Genomic DNA, 15,153 nt, shown 5'->3' with positions numbered 1-15,153 from the left:
ATCGCCCAAGACACTAAAATCATTTCCATTGTAAAATTCGGTTGATCAACCATTTTCCCATAGCTATCTACCATATCTGATCCATTGATGACAAGGAATGTGGCCACATTCCAAATCACTAGACCGGCCGACCCAAAAGACGGCTCACGATCTCCATAGGTGTACACTAGCCTGAATAGGGACTCACTCCCTAGACAGACCCGAATTCGATTATCCATTGATGGCAAAAGCCACATCAGATAGGTTCCATAGAATAAAACAAAACACGGCATGACAAATATTCGTATCATTTTCACATAAAAATATACTTGGGGCATTGCCCATATTTAAAAAGAAAGCCCACCTCATTCGTTTAAAGCCTTAACTTGTGTTCCGTTCTGTTCTCGAAAAGCGTGTGAAAAGCCTTCGTCACCATGAGTGCTCCACTTATCCCATCTCTTTTTTAAAATAGCCATATCATCCATTTTTTTATTAATTGAGGCCCAATCTTTTAGAATACCCATAGGCCCAAATCTGAAAAACACACTGCCCCTCTTCAACCCACCATCTCCACGTCTCTCTCCTCTTCTTCTCTCTTTCTTCTTCTTTTCTCTCTCGGTCGACTGAAAGGAAATCTCAAATTCCCATCGGCTTCTGATTTCCGCCGGAGATGGCTACTGTTTCCTTGATTCCGCCGAAGATGGCTTCTGATTTTCGCCGGAGATGGCTTCCTTGATTTCGCCAGAGTCGCCGTCGCAGTGGAGAGGTTCTGCCGCCTCGCACCGCTGCAGCTCCTCCCGGCACACCTTGCCGTTCCAGCCCCTTCACCGTCGACTCGAGACAAGTCGTGGATGTCTGTCAAAATTCAGCCCGTCTCGGCCACAGCCGCCGCTCAGTCGCTGCTGCTGCTGTTCGGGATTCGTGACGCCGCTGTTGTCCCTCCTTCGTGACGACGCTGCTGTTCGTTGTTGTTCTCTCTCTGCGTGTCGCCTGCGATGCCGAAGCCGCTGCTCCAATTTCCAGAGGCTCGAATACCTCCTTTGCAATTTCTGCAACTACTTGTGATTGCTTATTCTACATTCCTTCGCTGTTTATGATGATGTACTTTGATAAACATAATTTCTTGTGCTGACTTATTCAAAAGTTGCTCCTGCATAACCTCTTTCTCTCTCTCACGTTTTGTTCTTTGGGATTTGAAGAGAAAGGTTTAAATTAGGGAATGATTGGATATATGTATATAGGCAAAACTGATAGATATTGATGGATTTGGTGGTTGGAGAGATTTTAGGGAGTATAGATATGGGGAAATCGTTTGGTGATATGGTTTAGAGAAATATATTTGACCAAGTCAACTAGGAAAAGATTTAATTAGATTTATTTGATTTTTTTTTTTCGGGTGTTACAATCTACCCATCTTAACAAAAATTTCGTCCCGAAATTTGCTTACGTCCTTCAAATATAGAATTTCTCCATCATCTTGTCTTCCAAGCAGCTTCCTCATGTCGTTTAATTAACATTGTAGTTGCAAGTCACATCGCTGCCACTTTTAATAAATTACGCGAGATTAGACTATATCAAATTAAATCGCGCACTCCGCATCATCCCTCCTTGTCTTGCACCCTCCTTTGCGTTTGAACTTCATTTCGTCTGCGCTATCTTCCACTTCTTGAAATCTTCCTCGTATTCTTTTTGTTCTTGTCGTTCAGGGAAAACGTAGGAAATAGTTCACACATCAAGCTTGCTCCAATGTTTCGCGTCATTCCAAGAAAAGTTCCATGGTCCACCGGCCTCCATTCGCACTCTCGATCTCCTTGCCTCATCGTGCCTTGACAACTTAGAGGTTCACCCCAAACTTTCAGATTCTCATTCGTTTTTTTTTTGTCACTCGGGAAAGTGATAGATTATCTCAACTTAAAACTACGGTTCGCGCGTACCCAGTCTAGCCTACAACATAAGCACTCTATGTTCGCAACATACTTCATCGTCTCACATCTCAACATGTACCACAATTAACACCATTCATAACGCAAGATAAACACACAACATTTTCACATCCCATAGCAAAACACTTTCGCACTTCTCATTTACATTCATAAAATTTTGACACAAAAGCTTTCTTCAACTCTCGCCATTTTCCTCAAAATTTCCACATCTCACTTTTAAAGTAAAAGTTTTGACTCAAAACTAAAACGTATTTTCGCATCAACTTTCATCATTCGTATAAAACACTCCATAGCATAACACATTATACTTTGCACCTCATAACATAAATAACATCACACTTCCATAGCTCAATTTTCCAAACGAAAAAGTTAAAACTATTTTTCTCGAAACTCAAAAATTTTCGAATAATTCATAAACACAGTATTTCCATTGAGCAATTTTTTTCATAAAAGATAAATCACCCCATTGCATAACATACATCTTTCTATCACCATAGATTTTCATCTTCTCGCAAAACACACACCCACATATATATACCATAGCTCCTCTATCCCATTGTAAAACATACTTTGTTTTCATAACCATAGCTCTTCTCATCTCATTTCCAGAAAACTTTCTTATAAAAAATTTTCATAAAATAAATTACCTCTTTCTTGATTGAGCGTGGCGAAGCGGGATGTTGAGCCTTCAATGCATAATTATTATTATCATTATTATTATTATCACTATTATTTTAGTCTAGCGAAACAAGTCTAGACTAAGACTGAAAAAGACTCTCGGGTCCAGAGCGGAAAGAAAAATTGCTCTGATACCACTTTGTCACGCCCGCATCTTCTAAGGATAGAAAACACGGTTGATCGCGACTAGGGGAGTGTTAAAGAAGCGGGGAAGAAAGGGGAAATCAACACAACTCAACCATAGCCCGAAACAAATGGGAATGGCTCGAATAACATCAGAGTATCTCAACAATCAACAACTCAAAAGAAACAATATCTAGCGGAAGCATTTCGAGAGTAGAATAATGCTATGTATGAAGACACAACATATTCTAGACATTTGATAGACATTCTTCACTGTTATGCTCAACACCCACCGCACCCGTCACGTTCAACCTGCAATTTTTAAAAAGAAATGCAGGGCTGAGTACTTGATGCACTCAGTGGACTCATGCTGAAAACATTTTATAAAAAGTATTTATCATGCCACCATTGAGTGACCTTGGGGTTTTAACTTTAGAAATCGCCCAAGACACTAAAATCATTTCCATTGTAAAATTCGGTTGATCAACCATTTTCCCATAGCTATCTACCATATCTGATCCATTGATGACAAGGAATGTGGCCACATTCCAAATCACTAGACCGGCCGACCCAAAAGACGGCTCACGATCTCCATAGGTGTACACTAGCCTGAATAGGGACTCACTCCCTAGACAGACCCGAATTCGATTATCCATTGATGGCAAAAGCCACATCAGATAGGTTCCATAGAATAAAACAAAACACAGCATGACAAATATTCGTATCATTTTCACATAAAAATATACTTGGGGCATTGCCCATATTTAAAAAGAAAGCCCACCTCATTCGTTTAAAGCCTTAACTTGTGTTCCGTTCTGTTCTCGAAAAGCGTGTGTGAAAAGCGTTCGTCACCATGAGTGCTCCACTTATCCCATCTCTTTTTTAAAATAGCCATATCATCCATTTTTTTATTAATTGAGGCCCAATCTTTTAGAATACCCATAGGCCCAAATCTGAAAAACACACTGCCACTCTTCAACCCACCATCTCCACGTCTCTCTCCCCTTCTTCTCTCTTTCTTCTTCTTTTCTCTCTCGGTCGACTGAAAGGAAAATCTCAAATTTCCATCGGCTTCTGATTTCCGCCGGAGATGGCTACTGTTTCCTTGATTCCGCCGAAGATGGCTTCTGATTTTCGCCGGAGATGGCTTCCTTGATTTCGTCGGAGTCGCCGTCGCAGTGGAGAGGTTCTGCCGCCGATACGCCGCCTCGCACCGCTGCAGCTCCGCCCGGCACACCTTGCCGTTCCAGCCCCTTCACCGTCGACTCGAGACAAGTCGTGGATGTCTATCAAAATTCAGCCAGTCTCGGCCACAGCCGCCGCTCAGTCGCTGCTGCTGCTGTTCGGGATTCGTGACGCCGCTGCTGTCCCTCCTTCGTGACGACGCTGCTGTTCGTTGTTGTTCTCTCTCTGCGTGTCGCCTGCGATTCCGAAGCCGCTGCTCCAATTTCCAGAGGCTCGAATACCTCCTTTGCAATTTCTGCAACTACTTGTGATTGCTTATTCTACATTCCTTCGCTGTTTATGATGATGTACTTTGATAAACATAATTTCTTGTGCTGACTTATTCAAAAGTTGCTCCTGCATAACCTCTTTCTCTCTCTCACGTTTTGTTCTTTGGGATTTGAAGAGAAAGGTTTAAATTAGGGAATGATTGGATATATGTATATAGGCAAAACTGATAGATATTGATGGATTTGGTGGTTGGAGAGATTTTAGGGAGTATAGATATGGGGAAATCGTTTGGTGATATGGTTTAGAGAAATATATTTGACCAAGTCAACTAGGAAAAGATTTAATTTGATTTATTTGATTTTTTTTTTTTTTCGGGTGTTACACTATATCTCTTCATAGTCTTCACAGTAGGTGAATTAATGTCGAAATAGTCAAATAGGAGAACACCTGACTACAGCTTCATTCTAGGTAAAGGCTAGAGACCCTACATAAAGACTAAAGAAGGATCACATTTGCTCTGTTTGTACTAAGATCTCTAAGTTTACTTTTCCCAAGAAACAATATAACTGAATATAAAACCCTGATTCTGGAGGAACTTGAAGCAGATTGTGAATGCAAAAGGCACCAGCTCAACAAGGTATCAATGATATACCTCTTCAGACATGCTCTCCCATGAAGTATGAGTGATACTCTTATGTTTCCCAGATCCATCTGTAACTAGAAGGCTTCTCACCAAACTACAAATGCCACCTAGGATATGTGAATTGTGGAGCTTATAATTCTCCCACATTTGTATAGTGTCTGCCATAGACTTAACCTACAGAGGGAAAAAAATTATTTCAGAAATAATCAATCAAATCATAATTATTTAATGAATAGCTGATATAAGCAGCTTACCAAATCTGACAGCTGTCTGGAGGAAGACCAGTGAGGATGCTCACAGAGAATGAATAGGAACTTTTCAGAAACCTGCTCCATCACCAAAGATCAGATGGTGAGTAAATAATTGAAAATATAGACGACAGGGAGAGTTGGGAAAATTTACCTTTGGATCAGTCTCTTTCTCCTTAAGGAAAAACAAGATTTCCCATGTCACTAATGGTAAAATTGAGAAAAATTTCGAAATGATTAGTAGAAGGTCCATTTTCTGATTTGCTGATGAAGTGGAGACTGCAGAAGTCTCATCACCGTCAACAGTTAAACTATCTATGTCACCAGATCCACTATTCATATCCAATTCCATGTCTAAAATCAAGCTTTTGCTTTTACTCGAAGGCATGAGATCATGAAGGGATGTAGTCTCCGTTAAGTCAGTAAGGGTTTTTTTCCCACTAGGGTTCCTTCTGCACCCCGAACATGCATCATACAGTTTTGCCAGGGTTTTCAAAAATTCCTCAGAAGACTGAATGATTCTAGGATATAATTCCGTAATAATTTCACCTTTCTCCTGACATATGCTAAGCAGAGGTGAGCAGATAAAGCTTTTAAGTGAAGTCACTGTCATCTGTGTGTGATCAAAAAAGGAGTCCGCGCCTAAACAACCAGATATAATATCATTGGAGGTTTTATCAACCACTAATATGGATTGATCCAGCAATTCCACTACAACTTCACCCAATTTGTAAAATAATGGGGAGACCGCCTCTCTGGTCCTGTATATGTTTATTACATAAAAAACATGAAGATCAGAATGTGTCATATATATCAGTCACAGAAGAGTTATGAGATCTAACATAAAGAACAGAAGGAAAAAAATACACAACCCAATCGAAGAATTGAGTTTTCACTAAAAGTGAGTCCAGTGCTAGCACAAGGGGACAGGGAATAAAGATTCAGCAGGTATCCAAACAGTTCTTCAGTGACATGTTGAGAAAATAAAAATAGTGCGGGGCAAAATCAAAAAAACTGGATGAATGCATATACAGAATAATTTAATGCACTTGAGCAGAGGTCGAGGATTCATGACTACATTACTGCTCAACATGTAGAACACATAGAACAATTGAAGTGAAAAGCTACCTTGTCGCATAAGAGCAATACATGAAATTTGACAGTAGAGTACATGCGTTGATGAGTTCAAACAGTTGCATATTTTCAATTTCTTTATCCATCATACATTCTATAATATAATTTTCCATCTCAGGAAGCAGCTGATCTCTTAATTCTCTGGGTAAATGCACATTTTGCCAGTTTTCTGAAAGACTGACCTAAAATTATCAAAGTAAATCATCAGCAAGATACAAAAAAAATGCCCCAGATTATTCAGAAGGAAGAATAAAAATAAAAGAGAATAATGATACAGAACCCTTTGACCAGAATCATTATCGATCCTTGCAAGGACATCCACTGAGCAGTCAAAAAATCCATGCAAATTTTCGAGTGAATGTTCCTCATCCTGCCACCGAATTGCAATCATCTCTCAGCACTATGCAGCCATAATGGCACAGATTATATTAGTTTACCATTCAAGAACAAAATGTAAGTACATACCTTAGCCCGTTCCTCCATAACCTCGGACACATAGAGTAGCTGTGAATATCCTTGAGCCACATTTATTGGAGGAGCAGAACCAACACTAAGGGCATACAAAGCAGCTGGTATTAAAACTACCAACCGCTCGTTCAATGATGTGCATTCCTATGTAAGAGTACATCAACATAAAGTTATGAATGGATATCCCCACGTCCTTCACCCAATGCACACCCACTGACGCACAAACTTGAGGAAAATAGGAAATATGATACCATTTATTTAAAATTGGTCATTGAATTTTTCACAATTATTGTAAATTGAAAGAAAAACTAGTTTGAGAAAATTAGATATATCAGATAATTGATTAAGCGTCAACCGTTAACATCAACTATAGTTTAACTTGATACCATACCAATGATATAAATGTTTGCATCAAGTAATATAAACAAATATCAGATGTAGACTTGGAAAATGAACAAAAATGTATCGAAACTGTATGAGGAAGGATTATCTATGCATCTTCAAGAAGTATATAAAATGATTGAATAATGTTGGAACATCCAAGAAGAGATTACCCTTAAGTTGAAAGAAGCCAAAACTGTTCGTAACATGTTTTGTCTGAGAAAAAGAGCATCCCAAGTATCACCCTACAGAGAATGAGAAAGAATTTTAAAGTTATTTAATTAAGTCTCCCAGTCTTTAACACCATCATTGTAAACTCTAACATCATTACTGTCATGTGGACTCAAAGGGGGACAACAGACAGCAAACTACTTCATACTCACCTAGCATGGAAATTATGAAATATTTTCAATTTACATTTACTTTTAATGGTGTGATAGCTGAACTTTGTTAATAGTTGAATCTTAACCAAACCTATTCTTGCAAATTATTAGCTCCACAATAATATACACCCTCCGTCTACAAAAAAAGAGTCTCATCTTGCCATTTTGGGGTGCCCACTAAAAATAGTCTTATTTCAAAAAAAAAGAAACTTTCTCTCAAATTATTACCCTCACATTCCCATTTATTTACAACTTATACCTACTTAACTATCAACATCTTCTCTCTCTCATATTTTACCTACTTTTTCTCTTTCTCTTTCTCTATCCTACTTTATCTACTTTTTGTCCCCTTTCTTACTTCACCAATATCTCTTTAAAACCCGTGCCGTCCACAAATAGGGCTATTTTTCGTGGACGGAGGGAGTAATTACAATACAACATCATAATATTCTGAGCTTAAAATAAAGTTTTTCAACTCATACAAGGCATACTGCTTTGTCTTTTATACTCCCTCCGTCCCATAATAGATGTCACACTTTCCTTTTTAGTTTGTCCCACAAAAGATGTCACATTTCTTCTTTTGGAAAAAGTTCCCTCTCACATCAATTATAAAATTATATTTTCTCTCACCACTTAACACACAAAATAACATCTCCTAAAATCTTGTGCCATCTCCCAAGTGTGACATCTACTATGGTACGGAGGGAGTATAAAACAGATCGAATGTAATACGAGCAAGAATGAAAACATATTTTAAGGGACATGTATTAAAACAACAAATAGGACAGGCCTGAGAATCTTACTTGAATAGCTTTGCTGGAAAAGTAGCATGAGATGAAGAATAAAACAGACCTGATGCATATCAAAAATTAGATCCAGAAATAATACTTAGTTCAAGGGATGAATCAGGATATCTGTCAGACATTCTAATGCATGCAAATTGGCATATTAATATACGGGGTATACATATAAACAAATAATATTAAGAAAATCATTAGCAACTTAAGAGATGCAAGTTTGCAGAATCAACAAACAATCCTCCACTTTTAACAATTAGCACCATGTGAAACAACAAAGATGATGAGATGCAAGGTAATTATGCCAATTCTTAAAGGTCAATAACTCACACGGAAGGTGAGCGTTTAAAGACACGAAGGTCCCATATCTCAGGAGTAACAATATATGAATCTTTTGTATCCTGTTAAACGGAAAAGAAAACATGGCTGTTGAGAATGAAATCAACAGATTAGACTATAAACCATCAATAGCACAAAAAAGTACTATGATCCAGGTAAAAAAGTATTTGAAGAATCAGTCATCGAGGTCTTACACTCAACATAATGTTGCAAAGGAGAATCAAAGCGGCATCAACCTGCATATTACGTGCAAAAAGGATCACCAAGGCCGTCAAAGGCCAAGCTTGGCCTAATAAATTAAATTGACAACTGACAGGTGATTAATATGTAGAGGAAGTGGACTCTCAAATGTTGTCATTATGCATCTTTCAGCATTGCTAACTAGATGTTGGAGTCAGCAAAGAAAGACATATGGGAATCTAAATAAATAAAGAGATTTTACATTGACTAGTGTCTAGGATATACATGGGATGAAATAAGTTTCTGGTTTACAGGAGGCAGTTCCCTATATTTTCCTCACCAACTTTAGAAGTAAATCATTAAGAAAGAAAGAGTAGTCACTGGAAAGAGTCAAAGACATCCGGGTGATATTGCCAAAAATAAGCAAAGCCATGAAACTAAAAACATTACTCAAATTTACATGTCCAGGTACTTACAATTAAGGTGACATTTACAAATGCAGGCAAACTCCGAATGAGAGAACTCCATATCACATTCCAGTCTTTCTCAACCTGCAACATAATTCAAAAAGAGTTAAAGAGCCAACTCAAATCACTGCAGTAAAACAATGCTTTTCGAAAATTGCACAAGTGTATTTAAAAACACCGTTCAATTACAAAATAAGCTACTAATAAGTGATAATAAATGAAACTAAGAAAATAATAGAGGTTAATACATGAAGAAAATTAGTCATTTTTTCTCATGCCTAGACCAATTCCCGAAATAACAAGAGCATTGTAACAATGCGACAATTCATAAGTCAAATAAGCTATAGCTTCATTTCCCAAATAATCTAACTTGATAATCAACCAGGTACCTTACTTCAACATGTGTACTGTCCACACTTTCATAAGCATTAAAGTATACCACAGAAAAACACCCCAAAAAATTGAAAATTCGTTAAAGTTCAATCAGATAGTTTAGTCTACCTCATTCTTGGCAGGACAAGAAGCCTTTGGTGAAAATTCCATGTTTGGAGCAGCGAAATGTAGCAAGGAGGAAAGTTTTAGCAAGCTCCTTCAAATGCAATTAAATAGGTTTTAGAAATTAAAGAAAACAGCATTAAAGACATTAGAAAATTTCATAAATCAAAACAATAGTTTGACTAGAATTTGAATGGAGGTGAAACTATTGGTCGAAAGTATCTTACCTCAAAGTCCATAAAAGACCGTCATATGAATGCTCAATGCTAACATTGTTAATAATTCTGCAAGAAAAAACAAAGTAGGGGAGTCTCATACAGCAAAAGTGAAGGAACATATAGACACCTGTATCAAAAATCCAACAAAAATTCAACCTCTCAAAGTTCGCAGATATGCTTCCAAACCAATAAGTGAAAAGACTTCTCTTTACACGATCTGAATATTTGAAAATAAGACAACAGAATGCAGCATGCCTGTTTCAAGGGAAAAAATAAATATGATCCAAGATTGTCAATAAATAAGTGTAATTCATTTGTTTGTTGTTTTGACAGAGCCGATCAGGTCAAATGTACATATACAAGTATCTTCTTTGAAGAACACCACAAGGAGGCGATTTTCATAGCAGCGAAAGCCACGAGAGAATAATTGAAGCGTGGTTGGCAGAAATGCTTTCAAGATCAGTTCGACAAAAGGAAAAAATGATATTAACAGCAGTAAAAACTCTCTTTAAAAGGAGTTACAGGAGAGAAGACCCACAAATCCTAGATTCAATTCCTTTAACAAACCTCATTGGCTCACACTCATGCTAATCTTATGAACAAAATGGAAATTATGCAAAAAATGGAAACAAACAGTGAAATTACCAGTGGTTCCATTGCTCTACTTATTGTTGAGTACTATATCCTTGATTCAATGCTACACATGATCTCATTTTGCCATTATAATTATTTTTTCTCGGGAATATTTATGATTAAATTTGCCCTCTTTGAGATTTTAAATTTGTTGAAAAAGGTTCCATGGAAATGGAAAGAAGCAATGAAATTGTCATTGTTTTCACCGCTACACTTACCTTTAAGTACTACACCTCCATTTGAATTCTGATTTTACTCTTTGTGTGTGTGACAAGAAATTTCTTACCCGATATTCAAAATTTTAGAATGAGATTTCAGAAACATAATGTTAATCAATTGAGAAACAGAGTGCAAATTCAGATCACATTATTCCCAGCTAATAGGCGCTATATGTTTGATATGTAGTTCCTGAACAAATGCTTCAATCTATTTACACATACCATGACCATTTCCCCTCAACGAGCCTCTCTTTTATCTGGACAACGACATGCTCCCTCCTGCCTCGTTTTTTAGCATTTGGTGTTTTTGATGCATGAGTGCAAGCCTGGAAAGGTAGAAGTAAAAGCATTGATGGACCAGAATATCTCCAGATGTTTTAGCTCAAGTTCCTCAGCAAATGAGCAAAATTTAGTTCTTGAATACATATACTAATAACCCAGAACATCTTCTATATAGTATTGCTTGGTATAACTGTGATTAAGAGGTCGGTTCGGATGAATAAACAAAACCTAACCTAGTTATACACACTAGCCAGCAGAAGCCCAGTGTACTCTTAGAGAAATGAGTTTGAGAGGGCACAACAAAACCTCAACAAAAAAGATAAGTCTCTATATTGTGTTTAGGACACAGCCACATCATGTACTCTTAGAGAAATGAGTTTGAGAGGGCACAACAAATTAAGTTTCTACTGAGTGTACCCGGCAAAAGACAAGAGCAGCAAGCTCCACCAGGTTGTGCTGTGAGTTTGTTAGGAGTCCGCATTTTTCATCCTTAGTTGTATCACTCCTGTATTCATCATCCACTCGTTTAAAATTATAACACATATTGGCCAGCATTAAATGCCATATAGAACAATTCTTACCTGGTGATACTGGCTCCAGAAGTACTCATTTGGTCCAGCTCCTTGCTAACAATATCAAGAAGTTGTTCGAGTAAAGCAGCCCCATCAACACTCCCCTAGTTAAACTTATTTGCAGCTTCCCATAGCAAACAAGTACATCCTACAGAAGCATTAAACTTAGAAGAACAGCGAACAATCTAATTAAATATTACAAAACCATGAATTGCAATGCAGAGAGAGGTACCTTAAGACTCCGATCATGAGTCGCAAACCAGCAGCGGAACACAAATTGTTGTACAGCTTCATGAATTTCAAGGGATTTGCAACCCAAATTAGGTCCATCCTTTAACAGATACATATTGAGGCACTCGATGAGTTTTCTTAAGATTTTTCCTTCTTCCCTGGCAATGAGAGGTGAATTAGCATGTCATGCATAAAACTTTACTTTCCATCATTTGTCAAAAGACTACAAGTAAGAAGATTAAGACAGCCAATCAAACAAAGTCAAGAATATCTAACCTTACATGAGAAAAAATTCCAACAAAACCTTTAACCATATCTTCTCGCAGCTCGTCGGGAATATCTCCGGGTGGATTTTCAAGAAGTGATTGAAGTGTCAAGGTGAAGCGGAAAACTTCCTCCTTCGGGTTTAATTGCCCGATGTTTTCATTGCTCAAGCTTGCTTCCACCTTTTCCATGTATAGAAGTACGAGATCTATTCATTTAAGACAAATTAAAATTCCGGTAAGAAGCTCAAGTTTCTAACAGACACAGTGACAATCTAAATCAGAAAAGTACTCACTAGAATATACTCGTTTCCGAATGTGAAATCTATATTCCGTGACTGCCAAAAGATGACGAAGGATAGCACTATGTTCAGATTGAAAGCTTGGAACATCTTTAAGGACATCCCACACGTGGTTGAAAAGTACCCTAGCCACAGGTAAGAGCGGAAAACTCTTTCCTGCAAATAGAGAGGGCAAGACAACATGTGGATACTTAGTGGGCACAAACATATATACAACTTGATAACCATATTGAAGGTGACCCTTTCATGATTCCCCAGCGCTAGAGCGTTTCGGGGGTGAATATGGGATCAAAAAACATAAATACTCCCTCCGTCCCATAAGAATATGCACTCTTTCTTTTTTAGTCCATCCACAATAATATGCACTTTCTAAATTTGGAAGCTCTTTTCTCTCTAATGAGGTGGGACCATTCTCCACTAACAATACTTTAATTATGTTTTCTTTCTACTTCTCTCATACTTTGCCAATTGAGCATTAAAGCTCATACCCAATATTCTTGTGGGAAGGTGGGAGTATACAATTAGAAGAAATTAAACAAGTTAGTTGACACTTACATAGGGCCTAGAAAAAGAAAACGATGAAAGCACCAAAAGAACTAAATTAATCGTTTAGTTTATTAAATACAGCCATGCAGTTTAACCTCACCAAAATCTTCAGAGACTAACCAGAAAATCTATCATCTTCAGCTCGTTGCACGACAATCCTAAGAGTCTTTGCAAAATTCAGCTTCGGCAACCTCTTCTTGCTTGAGGAGATCTCCAGTGACAAACATTGTATTAAAATTTTGACTAGAAATGGCCAGCTTTCAGCTACATGAGAATCAAATATTGCACTTAAAATGTTGCCTCAGCAACTAATAGCATAAGAATTAACGTCAGTATATACTTACAGTGTGGAATTTCATTAGGTTCAAGCATCGAAGATCTATCGGACAAAAATCTACAAAATCCAATAGACCTCTCGTCCCCTAGCCATGTATTCAACAATTTTATCCCTTCCTAAAATACAAATTAAGTATCTGTTAATACAAGGAAGAGGAATTATGAAGGTATGAGTAATAATTGTACGGTTAATAAACTTGAAAACATCAATCGAAGAACTACAAGTTATCGTCTAGCATTAGAAGCTCATCTCAGATATTATCTAAAATCCTCCATGCAATAGTACAAGTACTAAACAACATGAAACTGCAGCAGGTGAGCCAAAACATTGATTTCCACCACTACTACAATAGCACAACTTCACAAATAATCAATTAGGTTCATACGATTTCCTAATGTCCCGTCAGCAATTGAGCTCTAATACTAAATACATACTTCATTCTGACTATTGAAGTAAATAAAATGTAAAATCGTGATGAAATAATCATTTGGGGCAGTTATACGCTATTTTCCACTGAAATAAGCTGCTGCATTTTGCAGATTAATTCCGCAGGTTAAAGGTGGCGCAAAATTGGCACATAATGGAAATGGTTATGCATAAAAATTTACATCTCGAGGTTTGGCCTTGTCGGACGTGAGTTTGGTGATGATCTCCTGAATATCTCTGGAGGTTACTTTAGTATTCATTGCCGATTCCTGATCATCTGACTTGTTGTGTAATTTTTTCCGGCGCAGATGAAAGGGGTTATGGGTTCACTGCAAATTGATAATCTGTGGAGAGGGAAAGTGGGAGGTAGATGGTGGAGAGAGAAAGTGAGTGTGAGTTTTCCGCCACAGTGAGGTTTTAGCGGCAGCTCATGCTCATAGGTTTTTCAATTTGAGAAGAGAAGAGGAGGAAGTTCACAAAGCGTGTTTTCAGGATTTGGTCTTTGGCTCGTCGTCACTTCGAAACTAGAAACTAAGAGCACCAACAATAGCGCCCGTCCCAACAGAATTCCGACCAGCGTGCGGGAATTTTACGGCGGACGTCCACCATTGTGCATGGTATGCAAGGATACGGAATTCCGCCGAGGACACCACAGTTCCGCGGCGTTTACGCGGATTTTCGTCGCGACGCAGCGCGGACGTTCGCCATTGCGTTGACTCCCACGGACGTCCGCGCAGAATTCTCGTTTATTGCATTAAATGTTTTTTTCTAATTTCGATATTTACGTCCCGTTGAACTTCATTTCATTCGCACCACTTGTATTAACGAGTATCTCTCTCTAAAAATACATTTCTTTCGAAGAACAATGGAGCACCACGATAGCGATTCCCCCGCCACTAGCGAGTCACCGGAGTCTTATTTTCCCGCCGGCAGGAGTGCCGGAATGCCGGGGAGTGTCGGAATGCCGGTGATGATGCCCCAATCTCAAATGCCATCGGGAATGATGTCCGGGTACTGCATCATGTACCCACATTAGTATGGGATGATGCCCGGGGCAAGTGCCGGAATGCCGGGGATGATGCCCGGAATGATGCCTCAAATGCCAGGGATGATGATGCCCGGGATGATGCAGGGATCGCATGTCTCTGCGGGGGGAGTAGGCAGGGGGTCCCCCAATCGCCGGTGGACAACGTCTATCGGCCCTATATGGATTTACTGTCGACGGACAACCCGACGAGTTCTCCTCTCAAGACTCAGTTCACTGGCAATGACACGTTCTCGCTCGAGGAGTTGGGGCTTTCTCCGATCCGGGATTCTCCCACTGACGCACCACCGGCAACAGTGAGGAGGGGGAGGCCAGGGCGAAGGAGGGGCAGGGGACGGGGCGTCCCGATGTACGATGGTGAGGAGGG

The 15,153-nt window shown here is 38.8% G+C and overlaps 1 protein-coding gene across 1 annotated transcript in view; it reads right to left on the bottom strand.

Annotated features, from left to right (window-relative positions):
- LOC121748890 (serine/threonine-protein kinase ATM-like) overlaps positions 1 to 14,187 on the bottom strand; it is a 36,082-nt gene extending 21,895 nt beyond the window's left edge. Inside the window, 24 exon segments of the mRNA XM_042143446.1 lie at positions 4,831 to 4,995; positions 5,076 to 5,147; positions 5,224 to 5,830; positions 6,198 to 6,385; positions 6,484 to 6,573; positions 6,669 to 6,815; positions 7,226 to 7,297; positions 8,239 to 8,287; positions 8,563 to 8,633; positions 8,766 to 8,807; positions 9,228 to 9,302; positions 9,720 to 9,807; positions 9,941 to 9,997; positions 10,088 to 10,186; positions 11,005 to 11,108; positions 11,482 to 11,569; positions 11,646 to 11,736; positions 11,739 to 11,784; positions 11,869 to 12,025; positions 12,144 to 12,339; positions 12,427 to 12,588; positions 13,099 to 13,242; positions 13,323 to 13,431; positions 13,924 to 14,187. Coding sequence (XP_041999380.1) covers positions 4,831 to 4,995; positions 5,076 to 5,147; positions 5,224 to 5,830; positions 6,198 to 6,385; positions 6,484 to 6,573; positions 6,669 to 6,815; positions 7,226 to 7,297; positions 8,239 to 8,287; positions 8,563 to 8,633; positions 8,766 to 8,807; positions 9,228 to 9,302; positions 9,720 to 9,807; positions 9,941 to 9,997; positions 10,088 to 10,186; positions 11,005 to 11,108; positions 11,482 to 11,569; positions 11,646 to 11,736; positions 11,739 to 11,784; positions 11,869 to 12,025; positions 12,144 to 12,339; positions 12,427 to 12,588; positions 13,099 to 13,242; positions 13,323 to 13,431; positions 13,924 to 14,001 — 2,997 coding nt within the window. The 5' untranslated portion in view covers positions 14,002 to 14,187.
- Positions 14,188 to 15,153: the final 966 nt, after the last annotated feature.

The sequence above is a fragment of the Salvia splendens genome, chromosome 9 (genome assembly GCF_004379255.2).
Source record: "Salvia splendens isolate huo1 chromosome 9, SspV2, whole genome shotgun sequence".
Taxonomy (NCBI): Eukaryota; Viridiplantae; Streptophyta; class Magnoliopsida; order Lamiales; family Lamiaceae; genus Salvia; species Salvia splendens.
Note: the sequence above shows the minus strand (reverse complement) of the source record. Positions and strands in the feature narration are given on the sequence as shown.